The 18,324-nt window shown below is 46.1% G+C and overlaps 3 protein-coding genes across 3 annotated transcripts; 1 reads left to right on the forward strand and 2 right to left on the reverse strand.

The window, feature by feature from the left end:
- Positions 1-453: 453 nt before the first annotated feature.
- On the reverse strand, positions 454-2,831 carry ccdc90b (coiled-coil domain containing 90B). The gene is made up of 9 exons (XM_053441158.1): positions 2,672-2,831; positions 2,354-2,473; positions 2,082-2,185; positions 1,895-1,996; positions 1,371-1,412; positions 1,231-1,302; positions 1,100-1,153; positions 859-973; positions 454-780 (listed from the first exon to the last, which is right to left on the reverse strand). The coding sequence occupies exons 1-9, from the start codon at positions 2,718-2,720 to the stop codon at positions 725-727; spliced, it is 714 nt and encodes a 237-aa protein (XP_053297133.1). The 5' UTR covers positions 2,721-2,831; the 3' UTR covers positions 454-724.
- A 1,489-nt stretch (positions 2,832-4,320) lies between these two features.
- alg8 (ALG8 alpha-1,3-glucosyltransferase) lies at positions 4,321-9,658 on the forward strand. The gene is made up of 13 exons (XM_053441130.1): positions 4,321-4,422; positions 4,872-4,950; positions 5,033-5,226; positions 5,537-5,646; positions 5,814-5,881; positions 5,996-6,122; positions 6,576-6,679; positions 6,936-7,056; positions 7,510-7,649; positions 7,776-7,915; positions 8,235-8,332; positions 8,520-8,592; positions 8,816-9,658. The coding sequence occupies exons 1-13, from the start codon at positions 4,334-4,336 to the stop codon at positions 9,036-9,038; spliced, it is 1,566 nt and encodes a 521-aa protein (XP_053297105.1). The 5' UTR covers positions 4,321-4,333; the 3' UTR covers positions 9,039-9,658.
- A 1,751-nt stretch (positions 9,659-11,409) lies between these two features.
- guca1d (guanylate cyclase activator 1d) lies at positions 11,410-18,066 on the reverse strand. The gene is made up of 4 exons (XM_053441163.1): positions 17,872-18,066; positions 13,596-13,745; positions 12,247-12,334; positions 11,410-12,164 (listed from the first exon to the last, which is right to left on the reverse strand). Exons 1-4 carry the CDS (start codon positions 18,064-18,066, stop codon positions 12,040-12,042), a joined length of 558 nt encoding a protein of 185 aa, XP_053297138.1. The 3' UTR covers positions 11,410-12,039.
- Positions 18,067-18,324: the final 258 nt, after the last annotated feature.

An 18,324-nucleotide genomic window follows, 5' to 3' on the forward strand; every position in this document is an offset into this window, starting at 1 on the left:
TTTAAAGATTGCAAACCAATAGGATGTTAAAACTGAGCACGACCAAAACACATGGGTTAAGTCTGCAGGAGTGTTTCCACACCTGTCGCAGCTTGCATCGTGTTAGGGTATATTTTAACAAGTCTGGCTTTGGAGTAGTGGAAGCGATGTAAGATCTTAAACTGTGTTATGCTTAATCTGGCACATGAAGAGCTGTCATTCACTCTTAGTAAAGCACTGTCCCAAATGTCTTCTTCCAAGTCCTCTCCCAGCTCATCCACCCAAGCTGCCTTGATCTTTGCAAGAGTTGTATTTTTAAAAGAGGATATACAGTTATTGATTCTTGAAATAAGTCCTTTAAAGCTGATGGTAGTTTCTAACAGATCATCTAAACCAGAAGGTGATGGTAAATATGGAAAGTTGGGGTCATGATGGTGAAGGATGTGGCGGACTTGGAAATAACGAAACAGGCTAGACCGAGGGAGGCCACATTTATGTGATAAGTTATCAAAGCTGGCAAAAATACTGTTTATATACATATCTTTAAATCTGTAAATGCCTTGTCTTTGCCAAAGAGTAAATTCAGAGTCTAATCTAGCTAAAAGAAATGCAAATCATTTTCCTCTAAAAAATAGTGATGTACATTTAATAAAAAATATTGTGAAAAAATACTTCACTATAAATAAAAGTACATGAAGCTGAGAGTGCTTGCGTACTTTCACTTTATTAAACCAGCTCCAGGTCTTCACCTCCACAGTCTGTAAAAGCCGAGCGCGAGGGCGAGACACGAGAACACGGTCGCTGAGGAGGAACAGGACAACTATTACTTACTGAAGTTACTCTGATTACTCTGATTACTCTGATTACTCTGTAAGTTACCTGCCAGGTAGGTGACCGTCTCCAGCTTCAGAGACTCCAGCAGAGTTTTGAGTGACGCCACCTGCAGGTCGATCTTCTTGTTGATCTCCATGTTGTCGTTTTCCAGGTCAACTTTCTGAAGAGTGACACGAGGAGACGTCCGGTCAAAGTAGTTTAGAGTATAACCGAAGTATTTCAGTATAATAGTCATATTACAGTAATATTACAGTTGTGTTATAATATTACAATCCGGTGGTTTCACCTTGTGGTGGAACTCTGACGTCGTCTCCATCAGTTTCTTCTCCTGTTCAGTGAACTGACACAAGAACACAGAGTTACACTCATGATGCGTTCACTGACTCGTGTACACGATGCGTTCACTGACCGACTCACCATGTCAGACATCCTGCTGCTCTCCAGGTTGATGTCCAGTTTGGTTTCAGCTCGGACTCTCAGCGTCTCCTCCTGAACAGAGAACAGGTTCATCAGAACAGACGTCTGCAGCTTCCAGATCAATCATCAAGAGTTTGTACCTTCAGTCGGTTCCACAGCTGCTCCAGCTCGCGCTTCATTTTCTGTCCAGCAGGGGTCGCACAGTGGAATTCAGAAAGTGTGTCCATTGTTAGAAATAACACAACAGTGGTGTACAGAGGGTTGTGTCACAGGATACGTTACGTGTTGTGTTACCATACGCTACAGTGTGGTTGAACGTGTTGTGTTACCATACGTTACAGTGTGGTTGTACGTGTTGTGTTACCATAAATCACAGTGTGGTTGTAAGTGTTGTGTTACCATACGTTACAGTGTGGTCGTATGTGTTACCATACGTTACAGTGTGGTTGTACGTGTTGTGTTACCATACGTTACAGTGTGGTTGTACGTGTTGTGTTACCATACATCAGTGTGGTTGTGGTGTTGTGTTACCATACGTCACAGTGTGTTGTGGTGTTGTGTTACCATACATCACAGTGTGGTTGTACGTGTTGTGTTACCATACATCAGTGTGGTTGTGGTGTTGTGTTACCATACGTCACAGTGTGTTGTGGTGTTGTGTTACCATGTTTTCAGAGCGCAGGTTGGCGAACTCGCTCTTCTCCAGGATCACCATGTCCTTCCTGATGGAGTCCAGATGAGCCACAATCTGCTGCAGAGCGATTTCCTGAAAGTCACACGCATGAGAAGATTGACTCTGTACCTGCTCTGACCTCTGACCTGTGACCTGTGACCTGTGACCTGCGTCCTACCTGGTGGGACTTGGTCACCATGTCTCTGTACACGATGTCGATGTTGGCCGTGGTCAGGGTCACCAGCGCGGAGACGATCAGCTCGGCCTGACGCTTCTCAAAACCTGGAACAAAGTTCAGCTCCATGTTAACTGGGATCAGATCCTGTCCTTCAAAATAAAAGCAGCTGAACTGACTGATTGGCTCTCGCTGCATCACTGTGATACATCATCTTTACATCACTAGGAAGTGATGTCACAACAGTGATGTACTTCCTGTCAGTGTGTCCTCACCGCTCTGCTCCAGCTCTGTCACCATGGTGTGGGAATCGAACGTGAGCTTTCGCTGCTCCAGAGGCGTCAGTTCAACTTTTCTCAGGTCAAAGGTCAATGCAGGGGCTGTCAAGTGGAAATCTGTCACACACACACACACACACACACACACACACACACACACACACACACACACACACACACACACACACACACACACACAAAGACACACACACACACACACACGGATATTATTATTTCAACGGAACAGTGTGTAAGTCTAACAGTAATAGATTACTCCAGTACTCCAAGAGAGCAATCAGCTGGAGTCGGACTCACGTCTCCGGGTTCGAAACCCCCACAGGTGGAACCTCCGCAGCGCGTGCATCCCGGAAGCTGCAGTGTTTACAAGTTTGAGCAAAGTGAGAAAAGTGACGATCAGCTGATCCTGGAACAGACCGGAAACACTGTGACGTAACAGGAGACGGTCAGGTCACCCTTCAGGAACACTCGGAATTCTCACTTCACTGCTCGAGCTAATGAGACAGCGTCCTCCAGTGGTTGAAGATATATCTACCCATGTACTGTAGTCGGCCCTTTAGAGTTTACCTAGTAGTAGATATACTACAGTTTATCTAGTAATAGTTATACTACAGTTTACCTAGTTGTAAATATACTACAGTTTATCTAGTAGTACTTAGACTACAGTTTACCTAGTAGTAGATATACTACAGTTTATCTAGTAGTAGTTATACTACAGTTTACCTAGTTGTAAATATACTACAGTTTATCTAGTAGTAGTTAGACTACAGTTTACCTAGTAGTAGATATACTACAGTTTATCTAGTAGTAGTTATACTACAGTTTACCTAGTAGTAGATATACTACAGTTTATCTAGTAGTAGTTATACTACAGTTTACCTAGTTGTAAATATACTACAGTTTATCTAGTAGTAGTTAGACTACAGTTTACCTAGTAGTAGATATACTACAGTTTATCTAGTAGTAGATATACTTTAGTTTACCTAGTAATAGTTATACTACAGTGTATCTAGTAGTAGATATACTACAGTGTATCTAGTAGTAGATATACTTTAGTTTATCTAGTAGTAGTTATACTACAGTTTACCTAGTAGTAGATATACTACAGTGTATCTAGTAGTAGTTATACTACAGTTTACCTAGTAGTAGATATACTACAGTGTATCTAGTAGTAGTTATACTACAGTTTACCTAGTTGTAAATATACTACAGTTTATCTAGTAGTAGTTAGACTACAGTTTACCTAGTAGTAGATATACTACAGTTTATCTAGTAGTAGATATACTTTAGTTTACCTAGTAATAGTTATACTACAGTGTATCTAGTAGTAGATATACTACAGTGTATCTAGTAGTAGATATACTTTAGTTTATCTAGTAGTAGTTATACTACAGTTTACCTAGTAGTAGATATACTACAGTGTATCTAGTAGTAGTTATACTACAGTTTACCTAGTAGTAGATATACTACAGTGTATCTAGTAGTAGTTATACTACAGTTTACCTAGTAGTAGATATACTACAGTTGCTTCTGTTTATTCTCTGAAATACTGTTGTGATTAATGACGTAACAAACATTTAACAGTTAACAGATTTGAACTGATTCAGATCAATTATAATTTAATGATTAATAAACAGGTGAAGTTAATTGACGAACACAGCAGTAGATGAAGGAACTTCAATTAACGACACATTTATCAGGTGCGATGTTAATGAATCAATAATTATTATCATAATTCAACTACATCATATAATGACATATATTGATTAAATGATAACCAATATTACCAATAATAATAAACCAATTTGATTAAATTGGTTAATTGATTCAATACTTAACCCTTCTCTTAACGTTACGTGTCAAAACCAACTGGAGCTAGGACCCAACAGCGGATTTATTGTCACTGTCCTGCACGGAGCTGTCAATAAAGTTGTTTTGAAAGGGAACCTTCCGGGTGTCATGGCGGCGGCGGAGTGTGTCAGCGGCCGCTGGTTTCCTGCTTTAGTGTTTGGAGTTTCTCTGATGAAGAGTGTGTTCATCAGTTCATAGTGAGTCACACACAGACACACACACACACACACACAGAGACACACACAGACACACACACACAAACAGAGACACACACACACACACAGAGACACACAGACACATACAGAGACGCACACAGAGACACACACACACACAGAGACACACAGACAGAGACACACTGATGCACAAAGACACATACACGCACACACAGTGACACACGCACGGACTGACAGAGTCACACAGACACACACACTGAGCAGACACACACACACACACTGAGCAGACACACACACACAGAGACAGTGTTTTATTTCTGATTAGCATCTGGCTAACTGTTCAAACGAAATCTTTATATTTAAATCTCGTTAACAGAGACGTGTGTTTAGATTCTAACAAACGTTAGAACTGTATTAATGTGTTTAGTGTATGTTTGTGTAGATGGAGTTTGATGTGTGTGTGTGTGTGTCAGTCACTCCACAGACTTTGAGGTGCACAGGAACTGGCTGGCGATCACACACAGCCGGCCGGTGTCCAGGTGGTACCATGAGGTCAGTGGATTCACGAGCCTCAGAACTCTTCACCGGCGTCCACGCCTCTTTGTTGTCGTGACGGATCTTGTGTGTTCTGCAGAACTCGTCGGCCTGGACCCTGGACTACCCCCCCCTGTTCGCCTGGTTCGAGTTCGGCCTCTCCCAGGTGGCGCAGCACTTTGACAGAGACATGCTGCAGGTGGAGAATCTGAACTACGCCAGCTCGTGCACGGTTCTCTTTCAGAGGCTGTCGGTCATCTTCACAGACCTGGTGTTTGCTCTCGGTGCCAGAGAGTGAGTAACATGACTTCATCTCTGGGTCCCGCCCACACACGAGCTAAACCAATCAGGAGGTAGTTCCAGCTGTCAATCCAATGATGACAACTACCTAAAATGACAGAAGCCATCTTTGAGAACCATTTATTTTGACTGTGATGTATAACTTCCGTTTGTTGTCCGTGTCCCATCTGCTAACATGGAGCAGGTTTTGATCTATTCTGCAGTAAGCCACCAGGGGGCGATCAGGAGGATTGATCTTAAATAGAATTAACTGTAACAGTAACAGTTTGAAACATTGATTCTGATTGGCTGTGCCTTCGTCCAGGTGCTGCAGGTGCGTTCAGGAGCAGAAAGTCTCTCGGGACGTTCTGAGCCGTCCGTCCTTCGTCCTCGCCGTCCTGCTGCTCTTCAACTTCGGCCTCCTCATCGTCGACCGTATCCTTCAGCTCAGCCGCTCGCTCCTCCCACTGCTCTCAAAGAGTTTGTTCTAAATGTAGAAGATGTTTGTTTATGTTTCTAGGTTTTTATATGTTCAATGTGAAACCTTTAATTTTCCATCGTCACATCCGTTTGTAGAAATGAACTTTGACCCGACACCTCAGACGTTCACTTCCAGTATAACGGCTTCCTGTTTGGTTTCCTGCTGCTGTCGCTGGCCAAACACCTGCAGGTCTGAACATCACGCTAACTAACTCTGTTCATGGTTTTCTGTCATTTTCATCTTTAATATTTTGTTGCAGATAAATCATCGTTTCACTTTGTGTGTTTTTTTATGTTGCAAAAGTCTCAGCACCTACAGGGGGCGCTACTTTTCTCCATCCTGCTCAACCTGAAGCACATCTACCTGTATGTGGCTCCAGCCTACGGCATCTTCCTGCTGAGGAGTTACTGCTTCACTGAGGACAACAAAGGTATGACGGACACACACACACACACAAACACACACACACACACACACAGACACACACACACACACACACACACACACACACACACACACACACACAGACACACACACAGAACCAACTGAAATGACAGAAACATCTTTACAAACATCTTTTTTAGTCTACTTTGATTTTTTTGGTTCGGTCCTTGTCCCCTCTGCTAACATGGAGGAGGTCCATGACGTGTACTGCAGTTAGCCACCAGGGGGCGGTCCAGAGCATTTGGCTTCACGTCATGTGATGTCGCTGAGTGTTTGATCAGGACATTAAAGAACGACTGAACTGAACCGTTTTGTCGTATAAGTAGTAAAGAGAAGTTAGCCTCAGTAAAGGTTACCAACTAGTTTTCACAACATTCAGACCTAAGCTGGATTTCCTGTTCTCCTCACTGGTGGTTCTGCTGTGGTTGATGTTTTTCAGACGGTTCTGTGAGGTGGACGAGCTTCAGCCTGCGGCGTCTGATCGGTCTGGGAACCATCGTGGCGAGCGTCTGCGCTCTGTCCTTCGGTCCGTTTGTTATGATGGTGAGAGTCTCTCAGCTCTCACTCCCTCTCTTCCTACTCTCTCTGCATTTCATCTGTTTGTGCTCGTCGGCTCCGGATCAAACACAAAGCAGCAGTACCAACGGATATCATGGGGGGGCAGTGTAGCCAATCGTTCAAGCGAGAACACCAAGAAATGTCACTGTCCCCATGAACATTTTACTTTGTCGACTTAAACTCCAGGAAGTGTGTGTGTATGACCAGGGATTGATGTGTCGTCACGTGACGTCTGTTCCAGGGTCAGCTGCCGCAGGTCCTGTCTCGTCTCTTCCCCTTCAAGCGGGGCCTCTGCCACGCCTACTGGGCCCCAAACGTCTGGGCCCTCTACAACGTGCTGGACAAGAGCCTGGCGACGCTCGGTGAGACTCCGCCTCCTCATGACGTCCTGTCTGATTGGGTCAGGGTCCGTCTCTCCGTCTTTTCTCTTCACGCTGTTGGATGCAATCAGAAATCCCCCCCGGTCTATAGATTCAGTCGGCCCCCGCTGCACTGGGACGTCCACTGTCCCGGTCTTTAAATCCACCGGCGCAGACTAAGTCCTTACCGGCAGAGAGCAGATTGTCGTGGTGACATCCTGTCAAGCTGCTTTTCACGGTCTCCTCTGCCACCGGGGGGCGCTGTGCACATTCAGAGCGTTTGGCTGCTGTCATCGACCAATCAACATCCACAACAGTTCCTCTACACACATCACGTCTGTTTCACACAGGAGGAAATAAAAGATGTGGAAAATGATTTTCACTAAATGTTTTCAGATGAAGGAAACATTGTTTTGTTTTGAGCTGAGTTTAGTTTGATTTGATTTTGGTTTTCAGGAGTTGGTCTGAAGCTGCTGGACGAGACGCAGCTTCCTCGAGCCTCCATGACGGGCGGGCTGGTTCAGGAGGTTCAACACTCGGTCCTTCCCTCCGTCTCTCCCTCCGTCACACTCGTCTGCACTCTTCTCTCCATCCTGGTGCGTGAGAACAAATGAACTGAGACAGGATTTAAAATCAAGTTTTCATCCGATTCCCCGATTAGTGTACTGTCTGTTCTCAGAGTGTCACGTTTATCTTTTCTTCTGTCCTCTGCCTCTCTGCAGCCGGCGGTAGCCTCCATCTGGTGGCGTCCTCGTGGGGCTCGAGGTTTTCTGCGCTGCCTGCTGCTCTGCGCTCTGGGCTCCTTCCTGTTCGGCTGGCACGTCCACGAGAAGGCTGTCCTCATCGCCATCCTGCCTCTGAGGTCGGCGCCGACTCGTTAGCTGAGATGTCAAACTGTTTTAGTTTGAGTTTTATTTAGTGTAAAGAAGTCAGCCAAACGGAATTTACCCTCGGCTTTAAAATCCCTTCCTACTTGGCCTGGTGTGACCCCCGGTAGACGTCACATGACCACGAGGTCACCGCCCTAAAGCGACGTCACGATGAGGAGACGAGAAGCTGATTGGCTGCCGGCCGGCAGACGCAGAGTTAAACAACTGTTAAACACAAATAGTAGATGAATGAAAACTGAAGTCATCGAAGTCTCGACCTTCGTTTGATCTTTTGTGTGTTTTCCTCCGAAGCATCCTGGCGGTTGAGAGCAGAGAGGATGCTGGGATCTTCCTGGTCCTGATGACCACAGGCCATTACTCGCTGTTCCCACTGCTCTTCACCCCCGCAGGTAAACACAGCCGCCACGCGGGTCACATGACACTTAGACCTAGTGTTGTTAATGGTACATGTTTCAGCTCGGTCAGATTGTGTGTTGCTGTGTGACTGTTGTGCGACTGGTGTGTTATGTCAGGTGACGCTGTTTCCTCCTGATTTTTGTCCGACTGTGATCAAACTGATGTCACTTCCTGTTTCAGAGCTGCCAATCAAAGTCCTTCTGATGCTGATTTTTACCATTTACTCTTTCACTGCTCTGAGGAAACTGCACAGGTAAACACACACACACACACACACAGGTAAACACACACACACACACAGGTAAACACACACACACACACACACACACACACACACACACAGGAACACACAAACACACACACACACACACACACAGGTACACACACACACACACACAGGAACACTCTACATTTGACTGATCAATCAATCAAGCAATGTAGCAGATTCAGTAATCAGATTACTCCCTGCCCCTCAGCGGTCGGGGCTCGGTGTTGCGCCCCCTGGAGGTGGTCTACTTGCTCGGTCTGGTTGCCGTGGCAATCGCCTGCGAAGTCCTCTTCCCTCTGTTACCGTGGCAACAGAAGCTGCCCTTCCTCCCCCTGCTGGTGACGTCGGTGTACTGCTCCCTGGGCGTCTGTTACTCCTTCCTGCGTCTGTACGTCAGTCTGCTGCGTCGGGAGAAGTCCAAACAGTTGTGAGACGGCGTTGTGTACCCGAGAGGTTGCTGGTTAGATTCCCAACACACCTACAAGACACTGACACCAGCTGCTGTCCATCAGTCAGAGGAGGAGACGCTCGTATTTACAAAAACACAAAAACTTGTCTTCCTCTGGAATTTGACCAAACATCATCAGACACGTCTTCAGTGGCTAAAGTGACAAACTTCACAATTCACATCAGCTGCAACTCGCACAATGACACCAAACTGTGTGTGAAGAGGCGTCACTCTGCTCCCCCCCGTAAACGTTCTGTCGTCACAAACTGCAGCAGAGTGAGACGTCTGTTCTCCAGAGGATCACATCGACTGCTCTGATTCGTCAGTCTCTGGATCAAACAGCTGATAATCAATAATAAAGGTCTGTCGGTTGGTCAGGGGTCAGAGGTCAGAGGTCAGGGGTCAGAGGTCAGAGAAAACTGAAACACACAAACGACTGACAACCGGTGACATCATCTGTGACGTCACATCAAGTGAATGAAACAACCTGTCCGTCATGTTTATAATAAGAAGCCACGTGAACCAAAGAGGAAGTGAAACACTGATGATGATGATGATGATGATGATATTTTTCTATATTTTAAATAAAGAAGAAAACTGTCACGTTTGTGTTTGTGATTATTTGTCGTTAGCATCCGATGACGTGTTTGAATGGTTTGTTTAGTTCGATGTCTCGGGTCAACGTTCAAATTAAAGACGCAGTTGGTTTAAAAACTTTATTGATAAGGCAACACAAGACATGATCAGTTAGAATGAACTATTGTACGAAGTGTTAGCGTTGATGCTAACCTGCATGTCCAATGCACACATCGTAAATAAAGATGGACGAAGTATTGGTATTGGTTATAAACCCCTCCTCCTCCATGTCAGCAGATGGGACATGGACCAAACGTTTATTCACTACCGCACAAAGATGGTGAGATGGTATAAGTTTGGAGGAAGTGAAGACGTGTCGTCCATCTTTACTTTGGGTCATTGATTCACAATCTATGCTCAGATCGGACTGTATTGTAACTATTATCAGTTCAGCAGCTGTAAGGACAAAGTGGCCTCGTCTCTTTTCCTCTTCTGTTCCATTAAGTGCGAGTTCTTCATCAGTTCTCACGCCCCCCCCCCCCTCCCCCCCCCCCCGTCCCGTCCCTGTCCCCCCCCCGTCCTGACCCTGTCCCCCTGGTCATCTGATAAAAGTAAGAAGGTCACACTCAAGTGACAGATGAAGGTTTTATCCGGAGGCAGCCAGCGGAGTCTCCTCCTCTTTCGAGCTGCTGGTTGGGGGAACTCCTTCAGACACAAAGTTTTAACTTCAGCTTTGAATTTCAAAGTCTTGGTTGAGTTTGACGACGCTAGGTTTTAAATGTAGAACTTTTATTTGATCAACTAACTGAGTTGAGTCAGAGTTTATCTATTTGTCAGACCTGAAACCATTCACCTAATAATTCAGCTGTTTCTTTAAACTCGTCTTCTTTATTAGGGCTCCCCTGGGCGGCCCTGGTGACCTGGTTTGGCCTGGTTTGGCCTGGTTTGGCCTGGTTTGGCCTGGTTTAGCCTGGTTTGGCCTGATTCCAGAGCAGGTTGTTGAGGATTATTCTGCCCTTGACTTCACTGCTCTGGAAACCAGAGATGAAAAGAGGATTTTCTGCTTATATATTTAAAATGGAGTAAATTATAAAATTAAAGAACTCCAGTTAGATTGTGTTTTGAGGTTCTCGTCCTCCTGCTGCTGCTCTTGAGATGCAAACCTGTGAGGGGCTGAAACTGACTGTAGATCTGCTCCATTACGGCTCAGGCTGCTGAACCTTTTACAGCATTAAGAGGATCAACGCCGACTCCCAGCATGCACTGCTCTTCACTGTGAGAAACACCAACAGCTCTCACAAAGACTCCGTCTGAAACTGATCTGGTCCCTGTGAGAGTCACAGCTCCAACTGTCACAACCAGCTGCAGTGGAAGAGTGAAGCTGAACTGAGATCAGTTAAAAAGACTCAGAAGTTATTAAACACCAGAGTTTATCTCCATTATTCAGCAGGAAACTTTAACACATGAAGACTTCTGAACAGAGGTGGTGGATGTGATACAGCTCTTCAGGTTCAGGAAGCAGAGGATCATGGGTAATATCCGGAGGGACGACACAGTGATTCACTTTGTTCTGATATGAAATCACGTGATCGGACGGTCGATCCCCGTGTGAGAAGCTAACAAGTGACCGAAACAGAACAAACTGAGGAGGCTGTTGTTTTATATCCAGAGACAGAAATTGGAATATTGTCTGCTGCTGAAAGATTTATATGTAGCATGCTGCTAATGCTAACATTAGCTACGTAGCGATAATGCAAACGTACAAATAGCTCCTTTTAAACAGGTTTCACTAAAATCCAGGCTGAAGATTGGGGTCTGGACAGGAAGGGTTCGATGCTGCTGCTCGACGACGGAACCAGAGATAGTTTGATGAATACGATGTTTTTCTACATAACCAAAGGTCTATAATCAAGCTGTTAGAAAAGAAGTTATTATGTATGAATGAAGTCTGGAGTCATGAGACCAGAGAATAACAAACCAATCTGAGAAACTGAGTTCAACTTCTATTCATTTGGACCATGTCCCAGAACGTGTCCGGGCTCTTTCATAACCACGAGAACTGTGAGAGGACAGACAGTTCAGATGGACACAGAGTCTTTAGATATCGTTGTTCCCTTTTCAACCTGACACCTGGGGACGATGAGGACGAGGAGGACGAGGAGGACGAGGAGGACGAAGAGGACGAGGGACAGTTGGATGTGCGGAGTCTGGACAACCACTTCTAGGCCGTCAAAAATGTTTGATATTTTCAGCACCTGTTGCTTCCTGCTGCCTCGTCCAGACCAGCAAACAGCAGAAAGGGGAGAACAAGTCTTTCTCTTCTCGAAGGGGTGAGGGTCCATGGATTCTTTTGGGGGAGGGGTTCTGCTTCAGTCTTTGTGGTCCTTCTGCAGCTCCGGCTCTCGATCTCAACCCGCCCGCCCCTCCACGATGATGAGTAACACTGGCGTCAGGTCCATTAGGTTCTTCAGCATGTCCATTATGTCCTCGTGGTCTCTGGCTCCTTCGATGAACTCCTCAAGCGTCAACTCACCTGGTCAGAGGGTGAAGACAGATGAGGGGTTTTAATGGGCCAGTTTGATTTTTATACTTTTATTTGACTTAGATTTCTTTACCTTCTCCTTTCACGTCTATCTTCTCAAATATGATCGAGACGATCTCCTCTGGGCCGATGTCTCTGTTCCGTGTGATGTCCTGGATGGCCTGCAGGGGGAGACACACAAACGAGACAACTGATCAGGAGGTCCGGCTCTACTTGGTGTTTAAGGTTTAAAACAACTTTTAAATCTCATAATCTGAACTTTATTTTGATGACTTGGGTTTATTGGATCGTTGGGCCAGAATCTCTATTGGACTAAGGAAAGAGAGAACATGACAAAGTCTGGATCCTGGTCCTCAGACCTGGATGACCTCCTCCTCTGGGTTGCAGCTCATTCAGCAGATTAGCGCTTGACTAATTTCGTCCTCAGACTGGACCTTGATCTTCCGACTGGACTCCAGCTCTCAGACTGGGATGACGTCCTCCTCTGGGCTGGAGTCGTTGACTCCTTCCTGAGCTCATTCAGCAGCTTAGCGCTCACCTAATTTCAGAGTTAATCCAGCCCAGTTTCCCGTGGGAGCCGCTTCATTACTGCTGATTCAGCGTGGCTTTACTCAGAGGAGTCGTTTCTGGAGAGAAGGTCAGGTTCAGGGGCGGGCCCTGTAATCTGAACGGACACCTCATCGGAATCAGAATCGGTAAAGTGCTGTGAAGAAGCCCCCCCCCTTTAGGAAATCAACCAAACCCCCGAATTGAAATGATAATTGGCTTCCCTGTGACACCTAGGCTGGATTACTGAGACCTGTTCAATCCAAACTGGACCCTGACAATGTGAAGTAGACTGAAGGTCAAGAAAAGCTTCAGATGAAGCTGCGAACTAAAGAGATTCAGAACAAAGTCCTCGGACAGGATCACACAGTCCCCACTGAGTCTCTGGGAACCAGTGAGAACCTTTTTCTACAAATGGAGAAAACAGTAGTGAACCTTATAGGATCAACCGGCCAAACCCCAGGTGAGCATCTAAGGATCTGGTGAAGGTTCCACAAGGAGAAAGACACTGGTCTCAAAAGGCCTCATGGGAGAGAAACACAACACAACGACTGGTCTCACATTAAAAACATCTGAGTGACCCACAAGACTTTTTGAAACCGTCAAGTTTGTTTGAATTAACGATTCTGCAATCGTTAATTACTATCGATAGAAACCCATGAACAAAGTACAACAAAGAGTTAGCTGAGGTGAAGTGATTATATCTGTTATTTTATCACTGACGTTAATGGTAAAACATGATTAAACAGATTACCTATTTATTTTCTAAAGTGAGAAAAGTGTTGGAAGTATCGTTCTCATGCATTTATATTTTAACAGTTACAACTTTAACCGGAGCCTGTTCTCGTTTGTGCGTTCTGCTCCGAGCCTCCTTACCGAGAAGATGGTCTCCAGCTCGTCCTTGTCGATCTTCCCGTTGCCGTCCTGGTCGAACAGTTTGAAGTACCACTTCAGTTTCTGGTTGATTTCTCCTTTCAGCATCAGACTGACGGCGGCGATGTATTCCACAAAGTCGATGTAACCGTCCTGCAGAGAACCAGGGACGGGGGTTACACTCTGATTCAGGATCAAGGTTCCATCATCGGCCCTGTCTCCAAATCCTAAATGTAATTCTGTCAGACAACTCACGTTTGATCATGTAATATATTTATTACAACAGATTTAGTGTTTGGCGTCTAGGCTCCAACTTAATCACTCCCCCATATGATTACACAGGAATGATGGGAGTGATGAGCAAATACTTGTAACCCCCCGTTGGAGCCTACAGGTGGATGCTGGGGGGGTGGAGGGACTGAAGCAACAGGTAGCCATACTGCAGCAGCAGTGCGAGCAAGAGGGGTTGATGGGAAATGTCCCTCTGGTTAAATAGACCACCTGATAAGGTGGGTGTGTATTATAGATGGTTGTGGAGATTGAGGTATATCACATGATGTATATCACATGATGTATGTCACATGATGTATGTCACGTGATTGGCGCAGCGCAGCTCGAGTTGCCTGCCAGAACTAACTCGCAGGCGTCGCCATATTTCTCATTCAAATAATAAGCAACACTTAGTTTAGGTTTCTCATCACTTCTCTGAGCGCAGAGTGAAAAACGTTTTACCTGCGCTTGACAAGGCTCGTCTCTGATTGGACAACAGAAAGGAAGTGCTGACCAACCCTACTAATGTTTTCATCTCTGACTCTAAAGTATTTAAAACATTAAATCTAAATCTGCTTATGTGGCAGGTTTTGATCCCAACACGTTGATTTCAACTGTCACGACCTGCATGCTGTCCAATGGCAACGAGCTCCAGAACCTCTTCACTGGACCTCACCTCCACGCTCCTGAACCCACTTAGCTCAGAACCTCTTCACTGGACCTCACCTCCACGCTCCTGAACCCACTTAGCTCAGAACCTCTTCACTGGACCTCACCTCCACGCTCCTGAACCCACTTAGCTCAGAACCTCTTCACTGGACCTCACCTCCACGCTCCTGAATCCACTTAGCTCAGAACCTCTTAGCTCAGAACCTCTTCACTGGACCTCACCTCCACGCTCCTGAACCCACTTAGCTCAGAACCTCTTCACTGGACCTCACCTCCACGCTCCTGAATCCACTTAGCTCAGAACCTCTTCACTGGACCTCACCTCCACGCTCCTGAATCCACTTAGCTCAGAACCTCTTCACTGGACCTCACCTCCACGCTCCTGAATCCACTTAGCTCAGAACCTCTTCACTGGACCTCACCTCCACGCTCCTGAATCCACTTAGCTCAGAACCTCTTCACTGGACCTCACCTCCACGCTCCTGAATCCACTTAGCTCAGAACCTCTTCACTGGACCTCACCTCCCCTGAACCCACTTAGCTCAGAACCTCTTCACTGGACCTCACCTCCATGCTCCTGAATCCACTTAGCTCAGAACCTCTTCACTGGACCTCACCTCCACGCTCCTGAACCCACTTAGCTCAGAACCTCTTCACTGGACCTCACCTCCACGCTCCTGAATCCACTTAGCTCAGAACCTCTTCACTTGACCTCACCTCCACGCTCCTGAATCCACTTAGCTCAGAACCTCTTCACTGGACCTCACCTCCACGCTCCTGAATCCACTTAGCTCAGAACCTCTTCACTGGACCTCACCTCCACGCTCCTGAACCCACTTAGCTCAGAACCTCTTAGCTCAGAACCTCTTCACTGGACCTCATCTCCACGCTCCTGAACCCACTTAGCTCAGAACCTCTTAGCTCAGAACCTCTTCACTGGACCTCACCTCCACGCTCCTGAATCCACTTAGCTCAGAACCTCTTCACTGGACCTCACCTCCACGCTCCTGAACCCACTTAGCTCAGAACCTCTTAGCTCAGAACCTCTTCACTGGACCTCACCTCCACGCTCCTGAACCCACTTAGCTCAGAACCTCTTCACTGGACCTCACCTCCACGCTCCTGAATCCACTTAGCTCAGAACCTCTTCACTGGACCTCACCTCCACGCTCCTGAACCCACTTAGCTCAGAACCTCTTAGCTCAGAACCTCTTCACTGGACCTCATCTCCACGCTCCTGAACCCACTTAGCTCAGAACCTCTTAGCTCAGAACCTCTTCACTGGACCTCACCTCCACGCTCCTGAATCCACTTAGCTCAGAACCTCTTCACTGGACCTCACCTCCACGCTCCTGAACCCACTTAGCTCAGAACCTCTTAGCTCAGAACCTCTTCACTGGACCTCACCTCCACGCTCCTGAACCCACTTAGCTCAGAACCTCTTAGCTCAGAACCTCTTCACTGGACCTCACCTCCACGCTCCTGAATCCACTTAGCTCAGAACCTCTTCACTGGACCTCACCTCCACGCTCCTGAACCCACTTAGCTCAGAACCTCTTAGCTCAGAACCTCTTCACTGGACCTCACCTCCACGCTCCTGAACCCACTTAGCTCAGAACCTCTTCACTGGACCTCACCTCCCCTGAACCCACTTAGCTCAGCATCACCCCAGCCAGCAGGGAGGAGAGCTCTTCATGCTAACGCTGTAAGCCAATTAGTCAGGGAGCCAGTGGGGTCAGGTCAGCCATGTTTGTTCTCGATCACACCTCCACAGCACAATCCAAACCAATAAAGGAAATTATCTATTTATAGGATAATATAAGATTAAAAATAATATGATTTAAAATCTAGACCAGAAGAAAAACATACAGTATCTTACATCAAAGGGATCAAAATTAGGGTTAAGGTTAGAGGCTGTCTCAGCTTGTTAAAGCCCTATGAGACAAATTGTGATTTGTGAATATGGGCTACACAAATCAAATTCGAATATTGATTGAAAATAAATGCACAGAATTTCAGCATAAAGGTTTTTGTTGTTTGGTTTGCTTGTTTTTAACAGAAGCTTTTGGTCACATGTCACTGACATCATCAGTTCACATGTGAAAACCATGAGAAGTTTAAAAGTGAACATGTGTTTAATGAAGAGAAACGTTTTAAGTTGATCGATTCATTCATATTCTGCAGAATAGTTCAAATACTTTGTATTTATAAAGATCTTTTCTAGTCTTGATGACACTCTGCAGCTCAGCTGCCATCACACATCCACACAGTGCATCATGGGAGGCAGCGGGGACCATTCAGGGCTCAGCATTTGGCCCAAGGACACTTCGGCATGCAGATGGGGAAGCTGGGCTCGAACCACACACCTTCTGCTTGGAGGATCTATCCTTCAACCATTGCGATATTATTGTGCTGATAATACTTAAAAGCTATTTTTACTTTTACTCATAGAAATGATGTGTTCTAACTCCAGAGTAGAAATAATCACGTTAATCTGAATAAAAAAATAAGATAAATTTAGATTATCTCAAGTAAAACTTTAAATCTTCAGTTTGTTGTTTTGAAGTTTGACTTTGACTTTCTGATCATTAAACCGTCGCTTTGCAAAGATAATGATGGGTTTATGTAATGAGTGTTAGTGGGCGTGGGCCCCCGGGGGCCCCTGAGCTTAGGTGCAGCCCTGGAAATGGAGCTGGAGACGATAAGATTCTTATGAATCTGATCCAACAAAGAAAAAACTTAAATAGTCATAAATATTAGATTCTTCTGGTTCTGTAGAAATGTCAGAGCCCAACAGTAGTGAAAAGATCAGAGGTCAGAGGTCAGAGGTCAGAGCTCCGTCAATCCATCATCAAGCCTCATGAAAAGTTAGGGATGATTTTGTTACTTTGTCTCCAAACTATGACGATATGATTTTTGCTGTGAAGCACAAACGTTTGTGTCGCTCATCAGACGTGTGCGGTTGCTTCGACGACATCATGTGACGTTCAGTCAGAACCGTTCAACACGTGTTGAGTTGGATTTGATAAAGACTCTGATCTCTCTGATCTGTTGACTAGTGTCCGTCCCGGGAGACGGATCCTCACATGTGTCTCTGAGGTTTCTACCTTCTTCACCTTCTGCACTGACCTGTGTGTGTGTCTGTGTGTGTGTGCTCATGTCTATTTATAGGTATGAGGACATTTTGTCTGGTCCTCACAAATTAAGTTGGCTATTTGAGGGTTAGGACTTGGCTTGAGGGTTAGAATCAGGTTGGGGTTGGGGGTTAGGGAAAGCAGTATGTCAATGAGTGTCCTCACAACTATAGAGAGACGCACATGTGTGTGTGTGTGTGTCGCACCCCGTCCATGTCGAAGGTGAAGAACACCTGGTCCACGTAGCTGCTGGCGTTCTCGTTCATGCCCTTCAGGTCCAGAATGGCCTTCAGCTCGAACAGCGTGATGAGTCCTGACGGAGACTCTCTCATGAACTTGTTGTACCAGTGGTGCATGTCCTCCGCCAGGATGTCTTCCAGGTTCGAGCCGTGGTTCCCCATGAGTGTGGTCCGACGGGTGCAACCGAGGCGAAGACGGACAAACCCACAAGGAAAAGGACGAAGACGAGATCCTGTCACTTTGAGACGAGGTTTCAGAAAAGTTGACGTCCTCAGATCCTCAGTGGTGGATGACAGGAGACTCAGAGCTGTTCTCTCGTGTCCTCAGCGGGAACAGAGGAGAGGGAGCGGGTGAGATATCCGTGGTGGCGGCGGCGGCGAGGCCACAGTCTTCAGCAGCAGGCCGGCCCACATCCAGGC

The sequence above is a fragment of the Pleuronectes platessa genome, chromosome 15 (genome assembly GCF_947347685.1).
Source record: "Pleuronectes platessa chromosome 15, fPlePla1.1, whole genome shotgun sequence".
Taxonomy (NCBI): domain Eukaryota; kingdom Metazoa; phylum Chordata; class Actinopteri; order Pleuronectiformes; family Pleuronectidae; genus Pleuronectes; species Pleuronectes platessa.

Bases quoted from the DNA above. Each gene is read 5' to 3' on its own strand.
- ccdc90b (XM_053441158.1), bottom strand. From the start codon at position 2,720: ATGCACGCGCTGCGGAGGTTCCACCTGTGGGGGTTTCGAACCCGGAGA. The intron at 2,186-2,353 runs GTGAGGACACAC...ACTTTGTTCCAG, and splicing joins GACAGAGCTGGAGCAGAGCG to GTTTTGAGAAGCGTCAGGCC. The intron at 974-1,099 runs GTGAAACCACCG...GTCACTCTTCAG, and splicing joins CGTCAGAGTTCCACCACAAG to AAAGTTGACCTGGAAAACGA.
- alg8 (XM_053441130.1), top strand. From the start codon at position 4,334: ATGGCGGCGGCGGAGTGTGTCAGCGGCCGCTGGTTTCCTGCTTTAGTG. The intron at 4,423-4,871 runs GTGAGTCACACA...TGTGTGTGTCAG, and splicing joins AGTGTGTTCATCAGTTCATA to TCACTCCACAGACTTTGAGG. The intron at 5,227-5,536 runs GTGAGTAACATG...GCCTTCGTCCAG, and splicing joins TTTGCTCTCGGTGCCAGAGA to GTGCTGCAGGTGCGTTCAGG.
- guca1d (XM_053441163.1), bottom strand. From the start codon at position 18,066: ATGGGGAACCACGGCTCGAACCTGGAAGACATCCTGGCGGAGGACATG. The intron at 12,335-13,595 runs GTAAGGAGGCTC...CTCCCCCTGCAG, and splicing joins AGCTGGAGACCATCTTCTCG to GCCATCCAGGACATCACACG. The intron at 12,165-12,246 runs GTAAAGAAATCT...CCCTCTGACCAG, and splicing joins GATAGACGTGAAAGGAGAAG to GTGAGTTGACGCTTGAGGAG.